Source organism: Pinus tabuliformis, chromosome 4_1 (genome assembly GCF_031772625.1).
Source record: "Pinus tabuliformis cultivar Carrire ecotype Pingquan chromosome 4_1, CPIR1, whole genome shotgun sequence".
In the NCBI taxonomy this organism is placed as follows: Eukaryota; Viridiplantae; Streptophyta; class Pinopsida; order Pinales; family Pinaceae; genus Pinus; species Pinus tabuliformis.
Genome location: NC_142303.1, coordinates 700,284,136 through 700,306,614, shown reverse-complemented (window position 1 = coordinate 700,306,614; position 22,479 = coordinate 700,284,136). Strand labels below are relative to the sequence as shown.

The 22,479-nt window shown below is 37.5% G+C and overlaps 1 protein-coding gene and 1 long non-coding RNA gene across 2 annotated transcripts; both read left to right on the top strand.

Annotated features, from left to right (window-relative positions):
• The first annotated feature begins 8,056 nt into the window (after window positions 1–8,056).
• Window positions 8,057–11,658, top strand: LOC149178073 (uncharacterized). The gene is made up of 5 exons (XR_016258164.1): window positions 8,057–8,397; window positions 8,539–8,597; window positions 9,616–9,872; window positions 10,949–11,093; window positions 11,530–11,658. It is a non-coding gene; the product is annotated as an uncharacterized LOC149178073 (long non-coding RNA).
• Window positions 11,659–11,841: 183 nt separating this feature from the next.
• LOC149178072 (alcohol dehydrogenase class-P-like) lies at window positions 11,842–22,246 on the top strand. The gene is made up of 7 exons (XM_089421968.1): window positions 11,842–11,935; window positions 12,643–12,803; window positions 12,999–13,074; window positions 13,185–13,246; window positions 13,438–13,533; window positions 13,680–13,841; window positions 21,950–22,246. Exons 1-7 carry the CDS (start codon window positions 11,842–11,844, stop codon window positions 22,067–22,069), a joined length of 771 nt encoding a protein of 256 aa, XP_089278094.1. The 3' UTR covers window positions 22,070–22,246.
• The last annotated feature ends 233 nt before the right edge of the window (window positions 22,247–22,479 follow it).

Sequence of the window (22,479 nt, the reverse complement as noted above, 5' to 3'; positions counted from 1 at the left end):
ATCAATTCTTCCGTAAAAATTGCCCAAGTGATAAATTGTTTACGAGAACAAAGCCATTGATACCATACAAACTGATTTGGTTCCAAATATAAAGTTTCCATACGTACCTTTTGTGTGTTTTGCACATTATTGAGATCGAAGAATTGCTCCATCTGTAATATCCATGTGGCGGGATCCTTGCCATCAAACTTCCTCATATCGATTTTTGGAATATGGTGATTCTTCGATCCAACATTAGCATCTATGGAATCATGATTAACATTTCTTTTGTTCTCATCATGAGTTTCCTTTACTACCTTTTCACCATTAGTAAGTATTTCTTGTAGAAAATTAGTCAAATCTGTCTTCAAATCTGCCATGCCTGTCTTCAAATTTGTGTTCAAATATATCTTCAAATTGTCCATCTTAGCTTCCATGCCATTCATCTTAGCTTCCACGCCATTTATCTTAGCTTCCACGCCATTTATCTTAGCATCTGTTAACTTTTGTGAGCGTGACATTTGTTGCACTTGTTCTTGTAATTTTGATATATCATGTAGCATTTCTTCCTCTTCTTCATGAGTCATGCTAGAGCTTTCAGGTTCCTTACTAGGTGTTTGCATTTTCTTTCCTCGGGGCATCAGTTACCGATAATAATGCTCTACTATGCCCTTTGAATTCCTTCAAAATAAATTTTCAAACCAAACTTAAGCAAAAATTTAAAAAAAATCTACACACCTTTTTTCACTTTGTAGGAGCTCGATATTGCCTCTGATGTATCTCTGTACTTTCCGATCATCTAGTTTTGAACTTGTGACCTCTAGTAGCTCTCTATTCCCTCTTTCCAATGCCACAAGTCTGACCCAAATTGGATTCTCCAAGGAAGAGTTATGCGAAATCTCCCACAGTGACTTGATTATAGACTAGTTCAGTAGAGCGAACTTGTACGACATGCCACGAGTCACTGTTTCGACCTTTGGATCTGAAAAACACCCACAAGAAAATAAAGTCTGTCCTCTTTCTATAACTTCTTACGAAATTTCAATCCGATCCCTAGAGAGAAAGTTATGACGATTTTCCCCAGGTCACCTGTTTTGAATGTAATTCAGGAGTCTGCAAAAAGACCAACTTCCTCAGATCATATCTCCGTAAATATCGCGCGAAAAGCTCTGAAATTCGGACCCAAGGTTCAGCTTGATTTCTTCTCAAATGGGTTTTTTTTGCGACTTCTGAAACGTCACAGAAAAAAAGTTATAGCGAAAATGCCACGATGACTTGTTTGGAGCAGCGAAACCCTAGAATCCAAAGCTCTGATACCAAATGTTATGAAACCAGCTCAAGAAAAGATAGAAAAGAAAGATCAACGCCTTAGAATTCAGCCTCTTCGAGGGGGCAACCTCCTTTACATTACATAAATGAACAATTCTTGGATCATACAAATGACAAAACCTCCTTTCTATATATAGGAGTCTAAGGAGTCACAATATAATCCAGACGACCTAACAATAATAATATAAAGCCACAAAAATAACAATAGAGGGATTCTATGGGACACAGAAATAACAATATGGGGGTAATAGGGGCACAACAATATAAATAAGGGGTATAACTACAATAGTAATGGGGTAATCACTAGTATTATAGGGACCCAACAGAGAACCATCAAAATTGAATATCATATTAACAATAATGTCATTGTTGGAAATTCCTAAGACAATATCATTTGGGTATCAAATATAGGGTAGGGTGTATGTATTCTAGTACATATAGTTCTTTCCCTTATGAGGTGTTAGGTAGGTTTTGGAGGTAACAAGATTCGCACTACCATAGAGTATATATAAATTAAATTGAGTGGGAATATGTTTCTCGTTATAGGAATTGTGACTCATCAAATTAGGAATCTACAACCAGATTTGTCTAATGGGATCAATGCTTTCTTCATTGTTGTCCAAACAAGTTTGAGTAGAAAACAATAGCCAAAGACTTATATTTCATTCAGATGTCAGAGTAGTGAGGACTCAAATCTCTTCCCCCAACCTCCACGAGGAGGATATCCTTCTGATAGATATTTGAGGAGACCCTACACGAGAGGCTACGATAGTCTTCAGAGGACTAGCAGGATATATTTTGGATAGATATTTGAGGAGACCGTGTCCGAGAGGCTAGGATAGACTTAAAAGGACTAGAGGCATGTGGATTCCATGAGGACCCACTGCCAAAGGTTATATTCTTTGATCCGGAGTACTAGTCTCCATGCTTCATTGAGCGACTAGTCATCAATTCAGTGTTTCTTCCTTTTGTAAAATCGTTACATCTTCTTCCTCTATGGTTAATAATGTTAAGTATTATTAATACTATATATTGTATGTATTTATATTTATGTGTATCTTTTTCTTTCCCCCTTGCCCCCTTCGTTTCTCCCATATATTTCTCTCTCTCTTTGCCCCTCTCCCTCCCTCTCTTCTATTGAGAAATATATGGCAGCTAGATTACGATTATTTCTCTTTACTTCGATAATTTCTTGCAATTTTATTTACTTCAACTTGGAGTATTGTTAATTAGTTTTTCTTGTCTTGATTATTACAGTGTTCCTATTATCAAACAACTATAAAAATATGAATATCAATAAAAAAATGGACACCACATATATGCTGCTAGCTAAGGCCAAACCCTTTCCTACAGAGGAAAACACACATTAAGTTATTCTCTTCTTATAAAATCTTTAAATGATGAATTCCAAGACCTTTAGACCTAAGATAAATACCCCTCCAAGACCACATAAACCTTCTCTTGATAAGCCATTTCTTTATGAACAGAAACCAAGTCAAATTGTTCCAAATCTGTTGCAACTTCACTCTTGATCACAACTTTATACCTTCAACTTCTTGGTTTTAGATATTGCCCCTACTATAGAAACCCTAATTCATACGTGTGGGTGACATATGGTAAAATAAGTATCCTCTTTCCTTCGCTTAGAGTACTCTTTTCTTAGAAATTCAACTTTCAAGCTTGATATTCTTAACTTCAAGCCTTAGCTCCTTTAAATAACTGCAATTCAAATTTTGTTATGACAAAATGATGTAGTTATTACTTCGCATGTGTCAAAGTATGTAGCCAAAAAAAAATTCTGCAAAATTTTAATCTTTCTTCCTTTTGTTATACTCTTCTTCTCTAGTCCTTTTTTCCTTGTATGTGCTTCAATGAATTTTATTCAACGTATCTCCAATTAAGGTCAAATTCTTCTTATATATAACCTTTCTGTGAGGCTTGAATAATCCTTAATGCAATCGACTTCATCTCTACAAGTCGACTTGTTCACTTGTAGGCCGACTTGACCTTGGAGGGTTATATTGACACATATGACTCAAAAATACTTATTTTGAATTCATGTAAGATTTCCAATAGGGTTTATTTTACAATGACTCTTTTTAATCATTGACTCTATGAAAAACCTTATAAGCACACAATGGGTGCTTTGAACTAGAACAATTTGATTTTGAGCTTGAAACCCATGCTATAAAAATAATAACAATAATTTTCTTTTCTCTTTTACATCAAATACATAAAATCAATAATACATAGAATGTTATGAAGACTAATCCTAGCTACATTTATCAACACTCTATCTTAAGTAGGAATGTATTCATAATACATAGAAAGTACATCGATAGTCTCATACTTAAGAATTTTCATGAGAAGAGTAAGATTGGTAAGCCATCTCAAAAACTATATTTTCAGGTTATGTCACTGCATCTCATCATATCAACTAGCATTGTCATATAGAAAGGAATTGACTAACAAATATATCTCTCCACTAGACTGGAAAAATAATGTTGGTAGATTATTATTTATAGGCACCCTCATAATTGTCTCTCAAGGCGTATACTCCATTGAGATGTTCACAAGGTATCTTCTTTTAGGGTCATTAATGTCTTTGATTTACACATCCTCAAGGAATTTCCTCTTTGAGAATGAATGTAGCACTTAGTGACATGGTTACTAAGGTTCAAGTGGGTACCCATTATAAATTATAAAGAGTTGACATATTGATACATAAGAATCAAGATATTATAGTATGTGTTAGGATGAAAATAAATTGGAGAAAAATAGTAAAATATTAGGAGATCAAAATTTAATATTCCAAAAGGATGAAAGCTATACTTACTAAAAACATACAAAAGTTATGGAAACCACTTAAAGGATCCACAAGAACCAATGAAACGATGGTAGAAAAAAGGGAATTGGGATATTACTTTTGGGGTAATTAAAGTAAAAAAAAATTTGTATGTGTAAATGGAGATACGTTATGTCTCCCCACATGCGAACTCATAGAGTAAATCATAAATGACTAAAGTGGCGGTATCTGAATATAAATCCCATCTTTATGGATCCCTCTAGCTATTAGTAATAGATGAAGTTTGCAGAAAAAATCTATAGAATCAAACCCTAACCCTAGCATAGCTACTTAGTTTGGGAAATCATTATATTTATGTCAATCAACATGTTTATTTTCAAATATGACTTCTAGAATTTCGATTTCATTATCAATAATATTAAGTGAATTGTAGGGATTTCACTTCCATAGAATACTATAAAATATTCATAGTCGTATACACCAATAAAAGGTTGAGATTTGTTTCCAAAGTAGTTATGCCATTTTTCCCCTTTTAATTAAACCCATTAATTAAAAAAAATAAAATCATATGGCATCAGTTACGGTCTTTTAGGCATGTGGTATTGATAAGCCACAGTATTATAAGTAAGCATATTTAGAGATTAAGAATCTCTATGATAAAGTGTGGGTGAATCTCATGGTTAAGAATATTGTTACATTTTTTCTTAAAATGTATATATGATTAACTTATATATTAATTATTTTTATCTTTAATAATAATTATTATTTTTTTAAATAAAATTATTATTTAGTTAACTCATATGGTTTTACTTTTTAATTTTAGAAAATCTAAATATGTGATGAAGTAAGTGTTTTGATGATTATCAACATTTACCAAGCATTTAACTTATAACACTAATTTACTTTACCAAAGAATTATCTTTTAGTAATTTTTATATAATTTTAAAACAATTGTAACAAATACGAAATTAAAATATGCAAGTAATTATATCAATTATGTGATTTACAATCAACGCACCTCTATTCAACTAATTAGCATAGAATTTGTGAGAAATATGAGCAAAGGCAACTTACTTGTAGCGATGATATTCCTTAATTGTAATTTCAGAGTTGAATGCTATTTGAATCCTGCTAACTGCAACAATATTTTTGGGATGACTCTCCACCCAACTGTAGGCTCAACTGCACATAATATTTCTACAACTAGCCACCCCAAGCCCTTAATCAACCTACTACTCCCAGGGAATCCTTTGTTTCACAACACGTTTCTCCTAAAGAATGGGGGAGGGAATGATGAATCTCATCTTCCTTATCATCTAGTAAATAGACCAAACAATTGAAAGGGGTCTGCATGCATGCATTCCATGTGTCAAAATGCAACTTTTATTTCTTTATCTTAAGTTTTAATTAATTTGATATTTCTCTTAATTTAATTATTTCTTATTTTATTTCCTTCTATTTTTCGTTAACTTTACTTATTTTTTCTATTTTTATAGTTCTCTTAGTTTAATTCTTTCTTATTTTATTTTACTTTTTGTTGACTTTACTTATTTCTATTATTTTTATTGTTTCTTTATATATATATATATATATATATAGATATATATATATATATATATATATATATATATATATACACTTACTTAGAACTCTAGTATTATTACTTACTATTTCATTTATTTATTATTATTATATTCTCTTCATTATTTATTATTTATTTACTATTATTATCATTTCATTAATTTATTTATTTACCATTATTAGCTTTGCATTATTGCTTATCATTTATTTGCTTACATTTTAGTATTATATTATATTATTTATTATTATTATTATTATTATTAGGGGACATTACATACTCCCCCTCTTTAAGGAACTTCATCCCGAAGTTAAGTTGAATCATCTAACATTTTATTTATTTAGTTATTTATTACTTCACGTTTGCACTATACCCATTTTTGAACTAGTATATCCAACATGCATCGAAAGTTTCCACTACAACTGGGAAATCTCAAAGAATATTTGTCATTTTTCCCACGTTTGGAACTAGACATAAGCCTCATCAGTCTATATCATAGCCCAAGGCCAACCCCAACGCTCGTGCCCATCTCAGATCTCATCTTCCCCAAGGCAGGGTCCCAATACTCAATGACCCTAGACATCTCCCAAGGCTAGCCCACTCCCTCCACACCTACTAAGGTGCACTACTGCAGGCATTGAATTCCTTACACCATCATTAGACTTCTGCCTCCCAATTCATTGTCAGGCACCTAACCTATAACATCAAGCATTTGCCTTCCTCAAGATGGTCTCATCACCCCACAAGAGTTATCGAACAAGGGTTGTACAAGACAAAGGAACCAATGGCATATGTAGTGTTGATTGAGTATGTCCCCAACCCATATTCTGTTACATATTCTTCCTTGCAGGTATAGGCATGTCATAAAATTTGCACACAACTACCACATGCTTCACCTTATGAAATATCATCATAAATCAAAACATCAACATAATTGCATCAAAGATATATCATGACATCACATACTAAACTAACCACATGTCAATATAACCCTATATCATATCATCATAAATATGAGAATGATTGCAATACATATCAAATATACATCAATAATATAGTATAAGTACTCTTATCACGATTCATCAAAAATAATTTCCTTTCCTTGCATAAATAATGAATACCAACTATGAGATAATATTATTCAACATCCATCTAGGATCTAAGCTATCTCATGAATACTATTAGTGTCAATTTATCAAGATACCAATTACCCTTCAATAACAAATTCTAATTTCCAATTTACAACATTCTTAGTGGATTATCATTTAGTAATCAATATTTAGCAAAACATGCAATCTATTCCATATGAATAACCTTGTAAATATTATCACGACATGGTTATTATAGCCTTGATGTTGATGTTCTATCTTAAAACACTTCAATACCATCTCACCATTCCACTACTTTATATTTTAAAATTCTCTCACATTTCATGAACATCCCAATCTTATATATTTCACTAATAAATAAAATGATCTATCTTATTGTGAATCTATATTACATCTATTAACCATAATATGATTACTTCTATGTTCTATATATTAATTTTTATCATCTATAGATTGAACCATATCACATTAAAATTTCTTGAGTTAACATTTTATAACTACTTTTATGTTGGTTTAATAGTTCAAAAATGGCTAGTGACATTATCAATAAATAAAATCTCAAACACATAATTTTTAAATATTAATTTCATCAATATACACTAACTTGTGAATTTTCTTAAATAATATCGAATTGACTCCCATGTTTTAACGATTTCCCTTAATTAATAATTAATTACAATAATTAAATACTTTAAAAATAACCTAATAAAAATAATAATTTTTAACTTTCCATTTCCATATTTTTTAATCCTAAAACATAACAAAATTATATATATATATATAATAAAAAGAAAATAACCATGTAAAAATTGTAACTGTTTCTTAATTCGTTTCACACACATCATAATTTTTTTTTTTCCTATTCTCTCTTTAGAAAGTGTTTATCACGGTTTCAAGGTATATATATATATTCTCTTTATGCTTATAGTATCGTTGAGATTCACCGATGTCAACACTAAACCATATTTAAAAAATAATAAAAACATGCACAAGTAATATTCGGGGCATAATGTTAAATGTTTAATTTCATATTGGACAATGATAACGGGAAACCAAGTCTTTATTTTCATTCTCAAAGTAACACATAAGTAATTAGGCCGATAGGCCTTCCTTTGGAACAGACTTTCGTCGTTCCTTTGGCTCTCGTGCTGACACGTGACATCGGATTCTGAATGGCTCCTTTGTTCCTCATACTAACACGTGGCATCGGATTCTGAATGGCATAACCAGGAGTTTTTCAGTCTCGTGAATAGAGCGGGACAGTTCTGCGAGGGAGTGGTTCTTCGAGGGAATGGCGGGTCGTGTTAACTTCCTGCAGTTATCTTCCCAATCTACAGCTCCGTGATTCGTGCTCTATCTACTCGATCTCTGTTCCATGCTGCTTAATTATTTCACTCTTTTCCGATTCTTCCCAGGCTCGCTCGCCTGCAGATTACCCTGACGGATTCTAGCGAGGAGTCGTCTGCCTGCCGGAATCCGGTGACTCCGCACGGCCTCTGCCCTGCCGTGGTCTTCCGCGTCGGCGCTTCTTCTCTTCTGCGATAAGCGGGGTTTGGAGCGGGAATTTTCCGTTAGGTTCGGACCGTCTCTTTGAAGTAAACTTCAGCTTTCTTTAATACTGTGTCGGCACTCTGATACTTGTTTTCCCTCTTTCTGTTAATCGACTGGAGTTGCTTTCTTTAATACTGTGTTGGTACTCTGATAATTGTCATCTTCTTTCTGTTAATCGACTGCAGGCTTGCCGTTGAGGGTTTGACAGAGCTCGATTTCAGTGAAGTGAATTATCGTCTAAACAGTAAGTGTCTGGAATTCTCTTCAGCTGACGTTAATTTGTTGTCTTGTGTTTTCTGTGAAATTGTGTTTGAATTGAATGCATGGGCCGATCTTCAGTTTCTTCTGTTTTCGAGGTTCGGACTAGACAATCGACAGAAATGCTAGCGCAAGCTAAAACGGATCCAACGAATCTTCACTTCTGAATCTTGTTTCGCAGCTCGCGAGGGTTTCGGTATGGGGTTCGGTTCCTTTGCCGCACTCTGAATCGGCTCTATCTTGCGTCATTTTGGCCCCGGTTTCAAGTGGGCTAGGGTTTTATGTCATGGGAATCGGTTAATTTTGTTGATTGAGGCTTTGAGAATTCAATTCAGTAGACGAGGTCTTTTTTAGATTGCTGCTTGGTTTTTTGGCCCCGGTTTCAGAGATTCGTTTCTGATATCTTTCGGGAGTTGCATCTTTTAAGGGCTTTGCAAATATGGGCATTGAAATTTGCGTTCTGGGCTTTTTTAAGCATGTGAATTACTGGAATTGTTGATTATTCGTATGCACAAATATAACTTTACATTCATGGAGAAATCCGGGCAAGACAACATTTCTTTGTAGAAATTCAGTTTATCTTTCTTTAGATTTCTCACAAGTAGAAGAATTCACGACTTCTTGTATTTCTTTTAAATTTTAATTGGTTCTGTTTTGGGGTTTTCTATAAGGTCATGGTTTCGAGTCTTGTGGAATCATCGCCTGCATTTGCTGGGTGGGTGGTCACAGGCTCGAAAACTCTTCCTTGCACCCACTTTTTTAAGTTGCACACATGAGTACAAATTTTCTGGATTCACACGTCGAAAAGACAATGCGAGCCCTGTGACCGGGTGTCACTGAAACTGACCCTATATATATTGGCTTTAATTCATGGTTCTGCTAAGAAAACAGAACTACGGAAGCGAAATGCATAAACTAGATGACTTTCTGATTGTCATTATTTGGTGGGAGTTCGTGCATGGACTCGAAATTTAACATTCTGACATGGATTCTGAAATATGCAGATATTGCCTTCCGTCCAAATTCAAGTGTGATTGGAAGATCAACCGCTCGAAAGAGATCATGTATGTGAATGCTGAGACAGTTTTGGACAACTTTTGATCATCTTGCCGGTACATACAGCTGAAGACAGAGATAACCTGAAAAGAGATATTTTCTTGTAAAGAAGAACCAAAGGTGTGGACAGCCAATTTTAGGGTTTTCAGAAATTTGGACAAGCATTATATGCGCTGTAGTAAACTATTTTGCTTCTGATTTCATGGTAAGTAAAATATGCCTTCTGTTTTCAAGGTGCAAAATTATTTTATTATAAACGAGTTGCATTTGTTTGCTTTCTCTGTTTTTCTCGGTGCTTCCTGGTTCCATATTCTTTAGTGAAAAATCTTTCATGATAAAACGTTAAAGTTAAGCAGGAATTGTGGTAACTTTTAACTGATTTTACCTGTAATATTAGGGTTTTATTTTTCTTCTAAGATCGGTAGGTGGAAACTCTAAAAAATTATGACAAATCATAATACGGGCAATTATGTTAATGATGTGCACATTTTGCACCCCGATACATTTGGTCAATATGGATAGAAATGAATACCTGGCTCCTTTATCTTGTCAAATTTGGTCAATATGGATAGAAATGAATACCTGGCCCCTTTATCTTGTCATGGCGAGTGGTTTTTATTCCTTGACTATGTTATCTATTCTTTTCCCTTACCACATTCTTTAACTGAAGTTGTCATTCTTACCTTACCTGCTAGATAGGGAGGGTTCCCTCCGCCAAATCAACAAGTAGATGTTTTCAGCCATTGCTACAAGTTGAATTCCAGGCAAATTGTATCAGTGGGACATGGCAGAAATTCTGACCCAGCTGATGGATGATGGGACCTTTTAGCTCCTTATGCATAGATTTGTTTATTTTTTACTGCAAGAAAGTCTGTTTTCCTTTCAAAAGTAAAAACCTTACATCAGTAAATAGTTGGGGCCTTTCAGCTCTTACTACCATTTGCATATACATAAATAGCTATCAGTAATTGGCATGTTGTGAATGTTTACCAATACATATATTTTTGGCATAGTTTTGTTTCTTCAGCACTGCAAGAAAGTCCCTTTTCCTTTCATCTCCTCAATGCTTAAATTAAAGATGCAGAGTTCCAACTAGTCTTCAATTTACAGAATGTAAAACCCCAACATCCTAGACAGTGGTGCATATTGCATGTAGGCTGTTATATTTTTTTAGTTGCTTATGATCAGTTAATATGGTTGCTGTCAGGCGTAGATTATTGCGATGCTTTCCATTTTGAAGTAGATCTTCATACATAAATACATTTAAATTTTCTGTTACAGGCTGAAAACGAGAACCTCCCACCCAGGGTGATAAAATAAATTGCAAAGGAGTTGAAGAGTCTCGATGAATCACCTCCCGAAGGTATAAAAGTGGTGGTGAATGATGACAACTTTTCGACCATATTTGCGGACATTGAAGGACCAGGTACATTATAAATGAATAATTCAGCAAGCACAATGCAACATATTTTGGATGTTCAATGCTTGAGAAAGGGATCATTTGTTCATAAGTTTCATTATTTTTTTGCATGGTTATTACTAGATTTTTGAAGCATAGCTATATTTACATGTCGATGCTTTTTATTGCAGCTGGCACTACATATGAATCTGGTGTTTTTCAAATGAAACTAGTTCTAACTCCTGATTTTCCCAACTCTCCTCCCAAGGGTAATTGTTGATCCTTATGATGCTTCATCCTATTTTCATTCTCTTAAATGGATATTATATTTGCTTTAGAAGGACATCCTTTCCGTTTTTCTGCTTACTGCTTATCTAAATCAAGTATAAGGGGGATGCATGACATGTAAAAACTGAGAAATAAACTTGTGTCATTTGATATTAATAATTGGCTTGGACTGCAGGGTATTTTGTCACAAAAATCTTCCACCCTAATATTGCAAACAATGGAGAGATCTGTGTCAATACTTTGAAGAAGGATTGGAATCCAACCCTTGGATTGTGACATGTTCTTCTTGTATGTGTTCATCCACTTATTAATTTAGCTTATTTATCATAATGTTTGTTAAGCATTGTAGTGTGTTACATTTGGCTGGACACAATTGTGCTTGTTCCATATTTTGTTTGAAAGATATTTGAAAACTGATTCTGCACATGAGGGCAGAACTCAATTGATTTTGCTCAGCCCTAGGTGAAAGGAAAACAAGTGGACCCTAATGGATCGGTGCAACACAGGGGCAGTTACTGTAAGCAGCAATCGAGCCCAGCAGAAGCATATGATGATCAATAAGAGTGCGGTGGCAGTTCTGAGTATTGCAAAGATTAACCAGTGAAGTTGTAGATCATTAAATAACCAATACAGTGTGTTGACGATCTCGAGTGAAGAAGGGGAAACACATCAACACTTTATCACACAATAGGAAACTAAGGAATAATTCCAAGCGATAGAACAAACCATAACACTAAGGAATTGCCCAGCAGTACATATATTGCTCACACAAAAGAATGAGCTACAACGAGGCATGGATTGAAGCGACATAAAGGCTTTCTGTAACTCAAGTAATGAGAATGGGTTTCTGGGCTCAACCTTACAAAGAATGACTTTGTTTGGAACGAAACCTATATAGTTACATGACTCTTCGCAGACTCTCGAGTCGCTGAGTCTACGTGATTCTCCACCCTAGATGAGTTGGTTTGAGCTAGACCCGGCAGTCTGCCCCAGAGCAAGATTGACCCTCCTGAAGCTACCTAACCCCTCCTAAATCTGCTGATTCTTGGCAGAAATTTCACTCAAACATAAAACTACTGAGTTATGATTTCAGGTTTGACTCTTGATTCTAGATTCTTGACAATGGATAGTTTAATGTTTGAGTACCTTGGTTTATTTTGGTTCATGAATCTTAATTTCAATCTTCACGCCATGGCCCATGGTGGTTTTGATTCTTGATGGATGAATGGTGATTATGATTGATAGGGATCATATGATTGATTGTTGTTACTTTTGTGATAATGAGCAGACGTTAATGTTCAGTGTAAAGATAATGGTTTCTTTGACTGGAATTGTTGTGTAAAATTCTTCTCTGTTGTGGAATCAGGGATGGGTGCTACTTTGAACGCAGGAAAACCCAAGAAGGGTTCGATAGTAGCAGTGTTTGGCCTGGGGGCTGTTGGGCTTGTTGTAAGTACTAATAACAAGTGCCCTCTTTATGTTCCACTGTATGCATATTAGTATATGTTGCAGTTTTAAAGTCCTCAAACCTTTTTCTAGGGACTATTCTGTTCACTTCACCTACCTGCATTTTCATTGGGACCAATATGATGAGGGTAGAGTTTAATTATATGTTAGCCTTCTGACCCGAGTTTAACTACGCAGGCTTGTGAAGGTGCAAGAATTGCAGGAGCTGCTCGAATAATTGGAATCGATTTCAATAATGAGAGATATGAACGAGGTAATTGTATATTTCCCACTTCCATTATTGGAAAATCTGTGTACATTTGTTGATATGTTGACTTGTAGAATTGCCTTTTTAACCCTTTCTTGTAATCTTTCCTTTCTCAGCAAAACAATTTGGAGTAACGGAATTTATAAACCCTAAAGAGTACGAAAAACCTGTTCAGCAGGTAGGTTGAGCTGCCCAAAATGATCATAAAACTCTCTCCCAGATCAGAGTATTGCTTGCTTTTGACTAGTGTGGTACTTTAGTACTTAGGTGGGGAAGATTTTAAGTTTTCGCATGGAGTGCACTCATTCACCATCCATTCAAAGCAATGTAGACTCTTAATTTCCAAACACTTATAAAAAATGTTTACAGGTAATTGCAGAAAAAACTGATGGAGGGGTGGACTGCAGCGTCGAATGCACAGGGAGTATTGAGGCCATGGTTCAAGCTTTGGAATGCTGCCATGATGTACTAGCTCTTGGTTTCCTTTGGTTTAAGATACATCAATCATTTCAATTCTAAGTTGTAGCTTTAAAGTTTAAACTGATTGCTTCGATTTAATTAAGAAAATGCAGGCAATGCATATGTTTGATATCAGAGTTCTGTTTTTGCAGGGTTGGGGTGTAGCCGTTTTAACAGGGGTCCCTCGTTCAGACGCAGTCTTTAAAACGAATCCTGTAAACTTTCTGAGCGAGAAAACGTTGAAAGGAACCTTCTTTGGAAATTATAAGCCTCGTACTGATTTGCCAGGCCTTGTAGAGATGTATTTGAATGGGGTAAGACTTCATAACATAGTTGTAACAGCTTATTCAAACCATAATTGTAGATAATACTGTGTGGTCATGTTGTTGGGAAAAGTATCCAATACGGAATGACCCTATCCCACTCTAAGGGTGATAGTACCTCAACAACAACTGAATGCAAAGCTATTCAAGATTACTTCTTTATGAGATGTAAGAGAGAGGAGAAAGGGATCCACTAACCGTTATCTTCCGCTAATGGTTGATCCAATCTTCCTTCTTTGTTGCTTGCTCCTAGCTCCTTGCTCTTTCGCTGGCCCAGCTACACAGAGATCCTGCAAAAGCACAAGAAAGGGAAACTACAAGAAGCATACATCCATAATTGATTCAAGGATTAGAATAAATCAAATATACAATAATCAATACACCATAAAGATACATGCATATAGAAGAACCTCAAATGCTTTATTAATGGAAGAAGTAAAGTTCTGAGAGTGTTACAACCATAAGAGGCCCAATCCAGCAACACCTCCCAGCAGAAATAAATCTCCTCTTCACCTCCCTCAAAGCAATCACCCAATAGTTCTATACTCAAACCAATAGCACTTCCTTACTTGCACAAAATTCCAGCCTCCATAGACCTCATGAGAGAGCTCTATATATAGGAGATTTGGAGAAAGGATGAGTCAGCTTGAGGTTGGCATGAAGCTGACTAGTGTCCTCTTCCACTTCAGTTATACTTCAGTTCTTGAGTCCACTTGGAGTTTCTTGCTTCCACTTGGAGATCTAGATCCTCTTACTCATCACAAGGCGAATTCCCTGATCCAAGTGTCATTTTGGAAGCTTCCTGGGCATTTGACACCTTGCAGAATGACTGTGCCACTTGGCCAATCTCGCCCAGCGCAGGTAGCCTTCATTGCTTTTGACATTCAGTGCAGGTACAGAGTGGAGCAGTTGACATTCAGCGCAGATGCTCAGTGGAGCAGCTGACATGATCCAGAAATAGCTTGTTTTTGAGTGTTTTCAGGTGGAGAACTGATTTTCAGTGCTGTGGTTTGCTGACCTTGTTCCTCTAGGGGTAGGAACAACATGTTTAGGGACTTTGGATCCCTTAGATTATCGACATTTCATGCTTCATGCTGTAAGGCACAAAAATGTCTATAACAGTTGCCCCCTAAAGTATGAGGTCGTTTATCGGGTGAAATGCTTTATCAGGAGGATCCGAAGTTCATTCAATCGCTGAGAGGTGCCCTGTAATAAAATACAATACAATACATTATTTTTCATTCTGCTTTCATGATCTAGCTGAGGCGGGCATTCCCATGCTCAGCTTTATAAATTCATTTTGGTACATAGAACAGACGATCGTCTGATGGTAGACTGATAATTCTCTGCTGAAATTATCATCCTTTGAGTAGGATGATCATCTGTTGTAATGATGTACATATCAAATGTCTTTATATCCTGAATATATATCGCATCCCGGATGGATGAAACTAGATCCGGGGTCTTCAAACTCGTTCTATCTTCACTCTAAGTACAAGTCGATCCATGTGAGAATTGCGCTGAAGTCGAACATGGAAAGACATCGCTCGATTACCGGTCAATAATGTAAACCGTTAACAAGCGCGAGAGGAATCACCAATAATGACAATGACCCTCAAGGTACTGCAGTACAATTCACGTGGTGTGAATAAAGGACTTGGCGTCGAACACCACGCAAAATCTTCTGGTTGAAGGTCATTGATGTATACCTGTCGCCGGAAGTGAGAAACTTGCCATTGAGGCATGCAAGCTTCAAAGTACTGAGCGGGTTGTTCCTAGATCAACTTCTTGGATAATGAGCTGAAGTCGACAAGAAGCGATCCGTCAAAGGAGGGCCTTAATGAATCCCACATCAGTGACGCGGAACGGAGCTAATTTTAGTGGAGGTGAAAACAATCTTTGAAATATGATTCAGGGTGGCGATCATGGGTGGATGAAGGATAATATATGGCAGTGGATGGGACACGGTTGACTCTTTCTGAACAACAACTCTTGAACATATAACGACACTGATGTGATGGATCGGTAGCATTACCCCAAATGTGGATGGTTTGGCGAGGACCATGGTGACGAGACCGGTGAATGAAACAACCCAACCCGATGTGATACGGAGGACAAAGTGTCATGTTCAAGAGCGACTTGCTACCATTAAAGCTTTGAGGTTCTCCCAATTTTTCCCCAGTCATTTCTAACCAGTACCTCTTTATTTTTGTCAAGCTTGAGGAGGATAACATATGCTTGTTCTATAACCTGCCCTTCGGGCAAGCCCATCGCTATGTTTTAACGAGCTTAGCGATAGGGAAACTCGTTCTCGTCTAAAGACAAGTTTGTCGCTATTTAATCATTTTAACAAGTCTAACGACAAGGAAAACTCGGTCCTTTTCATTTTTAGAGAGTCTGAAAAGGTACAGAAAGTTAACTCCAAAATTCCTTTTTCTTCATCTAATCCCTTAAGTCCGAAAAAGTATAAAACAATACAGAAGAGATGCGTTTTCGATAGTTTTAACGAGCCGAACAAAACAAGCGCTCGATCTTTTTGTGCAATAATCCCTCAGGTCCAAAAAGATTAAAATCTAGAGGAGGGATAGCTCTTCCGGTCATTTTAACGAGCTGGAAGGCCAAAACTCGGCAAACTTTTCATATTTTACGAGTCAGGAGAAAAGAGCTCAAAGAAGACTCGTCTTTTGAGGAACGAGTGATAAACAGGGATAGCAGCAGATTCCACGTACAGGTTGGAATTTTCCAATCACGGCAGTGTCACAAGGATGGCTAAGTGAAATCACTCTTCGCAGATGTTCCTCAAAATGGGTAAACAATCATATGGAGGTGAACGATTGGCCAAATGAAATGGAGGTGGCGGGTGTAAACACGACCAAGGCTTTTTATGGCTAATAAATTTACGATCACAGTGGTTATTTACCGAGATGGGTTCATTTTTTAATGAGCTTGAATGCGCCAAAACACTGCTCAAAAGCTTATGTTTATTTTTTAACGAGCATGAACTATGACGCTAAAACTGCTCGGATCTCGCTTTTCTATTTTTTAACGAGCATAAATTCCGCGGTAAAACTGCTCGATTATACCAGTCATAAGATAAGAAATGTCTCTTATGAGATAGCTATTTTTTATGGAGCTTTATCTCACGAAGCTATGCTCCGCTCCTTTCTTCATGCAAGTTTGGAAACGGCTAATCCTACGAGTTTAAAGGGTTAGACCTACAGGTTTAAAGGGAGGACCTAAAAATTTAAAAAAATAAATAGTCGTCCCTTGCTTGCATTCCAAAAGGTTGCATGCCCCCAAGTATAAAGTAAAATTTCAAGGCTGCCCCTGCTTATCCGTCAAAACATTTCTTTTAAAGGGTGAGGTTTGCCTCTTCCTGGTTACCCAAAGATGGTTCTATTTGCTTCCACAAATCAATCTCTTTCTTCGGCACTGTCTACCGAAGTAGACAATGGTGAATGACCTTTTTCAGACAAGTAACCTTATCAAAAGAATTATGTTCTAGAACAACCCCTCTTCCATCCATGGACGGGGTACGGACTAGTCACATTCTTTCGCGGAAATTCTACCTTATACCCAAGGTTTCTTCTGCCCAAAGCAGACCAGGATGCATGCCCCCTGGGTTCCAGTCCCATCTTTCTGAATCACTCGCACTCATCAGGAAGGAGGACTGGGGGTGGAGACATTTCTTGGGTGAATAGACCATTGAGGGTTGGTATGTGACTATTTCCGATGCGTGATCCCGGAAATGAAAGTTGGTCTACGAGCTTGACCATTCTTCCTTCGTGAGGAAAACACATTACTCTAAAGAGTGAGGAGACTATAGCTCCCATGCAATATATATAGTCTCGTCCAAGGAGTAGGTTATAATCCAAGGGTCCTTGAACGACCATCACGTTCATTTGAACGGTCTTCCCTTTCAATGTAACAGGTACATTGGGGAGGATCCCTAACGGTCGACTGGTTCCTTTATCAAAACCCGAGAGATTTCTTATCTCAGGCAAAAGCTCTGGGGAACCTAGTGATTTCCAAGCAATAGAGGAAAGGATACTCACAGATGCCCCCTCATCAATGATAGTTCCAGCCATTACCATTCTGTAGATTTGGACTATGATTCTGAATGGTATACTGGCTGGTAACCGGGGTCTACCTAGTTGGTTCCAATCAAAGGACACAACCAGGTTGCTTGGTGGTGGGACCGAATATACGGCCGGATATGACCCTGACGATGTTCCTTCCTGCGATAAAGGAATGGGCGCATTGCCCTGATGCTCATCAGAATCTGTGTTGATGAAAAGAATCTGGATGGTGTCATCCTTATTCTCTTCAGTGAGGGTGTCATTTGAAGATGAATCTTGAGTGACGGTGTCATTTGAGGATGAAACCTCTGAAGGAAGAACCGGGTCAACTGCTGTATCGACCTTTAGAATTTCGTCTGGTCTGGATTCAGTAGGTTCATTTTCAATGACTGACGCTTCAGCTGACCACTTGAGCGGGCCAGCTGTATTTTCAACCAACGAAGGACTTGGCACGAGTTTTTTGTATCCAGGAGGAAGCATTACCGGTGAAACCGGACGATATTCCAAAACTCTCTTCGCTTCGTCTAAGAAGGGACAACGGTGGATGGCGTGATCGCCTTCACACAGTCTGCAGGGGGATCTTGCTCCCCCTCTTTGTCTTGAACCTTCACTTTCGCTGGTTGACGGTAAGCAATCAACGTGGCTATCAGAGGTTGATGCTCCCGAATTGTGCAAACGAGGTGACCAGTCCCTTAGTATCCGGGGAATACAGGGACAATCTCTATGGAAGTGGTCTCCTCTACATATGACACATGGCGATTTAGGCCCGGTCTGTGCTGTGTGTGGATTTTTGTCAGATGTCTTTTGCTTGCCCCCAGTCGCCTTAGGCTCCTTCTTCTTCTTCTCCTTCTTCTCCATGGGAGCTTGGCTTTTGCCGGCTCTACCTTGCGAAGATGAAGGATTGGAGGGAGAGTTATAGGAAGTTGAAGGCTGGTGGGCAGCTCTAGACTCATCTAACTGTTGACTCGACTGTTCAGGAACTATGGTGTTCTGAACTACATTGGTTGAGAATAGCCAAATAGGCAGGCCAATTGTCAGTCCTGGAAGTGACAATGTGGCCATGTGGGGCGCACCAACTTCTCCCCAAGAGGAGAATGGACTAGGATTTCCATCATGTGGAATTCCTTGGTTGGGGCGTTCCATGTTCTCAACTTAAGATCAACGCGGGAATAGGAGGTGATTATGTTCCGTTTAAAATAAATTTTATAACGATGCTTAGACACAACTTGCTTTTTCACTTTTTAAGAGTCGAGAAAAAGCTAAAGATGACTCTAGTCTCCTTCGATGTTTTAACGAGCCCGAAGTGACAAATGCTCGGATGGACTTTTTCAGTTATAGAGTTTGAAAAAGGCCAAAAGAAACTGCTCTGGAGTTCTAGGCAGAGGGTGTGCCAAACTTTTCGCAAAACCACAGAATACGTTTTACGGTATGAGTGGTCGATCTTCGTGAATGTTGTGTTCACTGCATTGCGATCAGTAGGGCGGCCGACACGGTTTCCTATTGGATAAAGGCTTTATTCCTATAGGGGTCTCCCAATATATACGCGACGGTACGTGGGAGCACAAGTCCGTATTGATACTTATCGCTTCACCGTGGAGGAATCACCCAACCACTCAGCGCTAAGATATCACGTTTAACGACGCCGGAACACGTCTCTAGCTTAGACCTCTATGTGTTTGTGTTATGTTTCAATGCGTTGTTATGTAAATTCAATTTATTTTAAGGTTGATCTTGTTTAGCAGTTTGCCTTTATGGATCACCACGAGATGTATGATAACACTCCTAAATGCAGTCTAAGATGATAAGCAAGCTTTTCAATCTTTCAACTTTGAAAATCTTAACTACTGAGGGAAAAGAAAGATAACATCTTTTCACACAGATCATAGAGCACACACTAATGCACTTTTTCCTAAATCAACATGCAAACTGTCATAATGCACATGCACAATGCAAGTATTTCTTTTCTCTTTCTTAATGTTGGTGTAATGCAAAAAGAAAGCTGTTGTATAATTTTGAATTCAATTTCAAGTGAAAGCAAACAAGCTTGTCCAAAATCAAAAGACACCTTAAGATTTACTTGTTTCGACACTAGAAATATATAAACTCAAACCAAATGACGAAAGCAAAAGCTCAATCAGCTATGAACAGCAAACAAACTAACTCTTAAGATCAAAACGACACTTTATCACAGGTCTAGATCTAAGAGGCCACAGCAAGACTAGTTCACTTTCGTTATGGGAAACTGTAAATGTATAAGAAATACACAAAGAACAAACACAGTTTCTTTATACAACCAAGGCGGAATAGTGACAAGGAAAGTTGGTTTCAGATAGGCACACTGACTGGTAACAAACAGCAAAAACAAGAGTGAAAACAGGGCAAGAAACAGCAGGAAACCCCAGTAGCACAAGGCAGGACTGGTCCAGCGCAGGTGGTACACTGCCTGTTTGACCTTCAGCACAGGTAGCCCCTTCGAGAACTGCGCTGAAATGCAGACAGCCTTTGTACAGCCTGCACTGAAGAACGAAACTTTCGTTTCTCTTGGTTTCCGGGTCACGGATTGCTCAAAAATTCACAGTTTTTGCTCAAATCAGAAGCTATCAGTCAAGGACACACTAAGGGATGACAAGGAGGATGAAAAGCTATCACTAAGAGCTTATTAGAGTCCTTGTGGATCAGCTCTTCAAATCAGAAACTGAGCTAGAGTAGCTGCCCTCTACTTTGCATTTGAAAGATTCAAATACAGTTCGATTCGGTACTCCCTTTGTTTATGAAATGAATAGAAAAAACACAAACAACCAACAAGATACGATCCCCAGTGGAGTCGCCAATTTGTTGTTGGGAAAAGTACCCAATACGGAATGACCCTATCCCACTCTAAGGGTGATAGTACCTCAGCAACAACTGAATTCAAAGCTATTCAAGATTACTTCTTTATGAGATGTAAGAGAGAGGAGAAAGGGATCCACTAACCGTTATCTTCCGCTAATGGTTGATCCAATCTTCCTTCTTTGCTGCTTGCTCCCAGCTCCTTGCTCTTTCACTGTCCCAGCTACACAAAGATCCTGCAAAAGCACAAGAAAGGGAAACTACAAGAAGCATACATCCATAATTGATTCAAGGATTAGAATAAATCAAATATACAAGCATCAATACACCATAAAGATACATGCATATAGAAGAACCTCAAATGCTTTATTAATGGAAGAAGTAAAGTTCTGAGAGTGTTACAACCATAAGAGGCCCAATCCAGCAACACCTCCCAGCAGAAAGAAATCTCCTCTTCACCTCCCTCAAAGCAATCACCCAATAGTTCTATACTCAAACCAACAGCACTTCCTTACTTGCACAAAATTCCAGCCTCCATAGACCTCATGAGAGAGCTCTATATATAGGAGATTTGGAGAAAGGATGAGTCAGCTTGAGGTTGGCATGAAGCTGACTAGTGTCCTCTCCCACTTCAGTTATACTTCAGTTCTTGAGTCCACTTGGAGTTTCTTGCTTCCACTTGGAGATCTAGATCCTCTTACTCATCACAAGGCGAATTCCCTGATCCAAGTGTCATTTTGGAAGCTTCCTGGGCATTTGACACCTTGCAGAATGACTGTGCCACTTGGCCAATCTCGCCCAGTGCAGGTAGCCTTCATTGCTTTTGACATTCAACGCAGGTACAGAGTGGAGCAGTTGACATTCAGCGCAGATGCTCAGTGGAGCAGCTGACATGATCCAGAAATAGCTTGTTTTTGAGTGTTTTCAGGTGGAGAACTGATTTTCAGTGCTGTGGTTTGCTGACCTTGTTCCTCTAGGGGTAGGAACAACATGTTTAGGGACTTTGGATCCCTTAGATTATCGACATTTCATGCTTCATCCTGTAAGGCACAAAAATGTCTATAACAGGTCATATTTCCCAGTTGTTTTTTTTTTGTCCGTACCATGACGGGAGCAATCTATGCTTATCATATCTAATTAGAGTTATAATTACAGTTTTAATCTTTCCTTCCTTTATTGTTAAATTTGTAGGAGCTTGGACTGGATAAATTTGTTACAGACAAGGTTTCTTTTGCTGATATCAACAAGGCATTTGATCACATGCTTAAAGGAGAGGGTCTGAGAACTATAATTAAAGTCATCCAGGATTAGTGACAAATATGAACACAGTTGGAATATCTCCAATGTTATGAAGGCATGCTGAACTATTTCAAACTGTTATGTGATTAATGTCGTGGCTTTTATGTGTAACTATGGTATGCAATTAAAGTCGTGGAAAGCATGTAAACAATTATAATAATTTTAGGGTAAGTATGATGTTTAAGTTTTGACACTGCTTCCAAAACAGCCATCCAAAAGGTCATTACTATAATAGCTTGATTAGAAATAAATTGAATGAGAAGGTCCAGATGGGGTATTCAATCGTCTCCATCCATCTGTTCTGCATCCTCAGTGCTTACTTGAACAATATATCAGCCTTCATATATATCCCTTGCAGACATGCTGAAAAGATAATGACATGGAATTTTTCCTTGCTTCTCTGATTTCGTCCAATGATGGGC

Coding starts and splice junctions, on each gene's coding strand:
- LOC149178072 (XM_089421968.1), top strand. CDS start 11,842: ATGGATCGGTGCAACACAGGGGCAGTTACTGTAAGCAGCAATCGAGCC. Junction 12,804..12,998: donor TGGGGGCTGTTGGGCTTGTT/GTAAGTACTAAT, acceptor TTAACTACGCAG/GCTTGTGAAGGTGCAAGAAT. Junction 13,075..13,184: donor TAATGAGAGATATGAACGAG/GTAATTGTATAT, acceptor TTCCTTTCTCAG/CAAAACAATTTGGAGTAACG.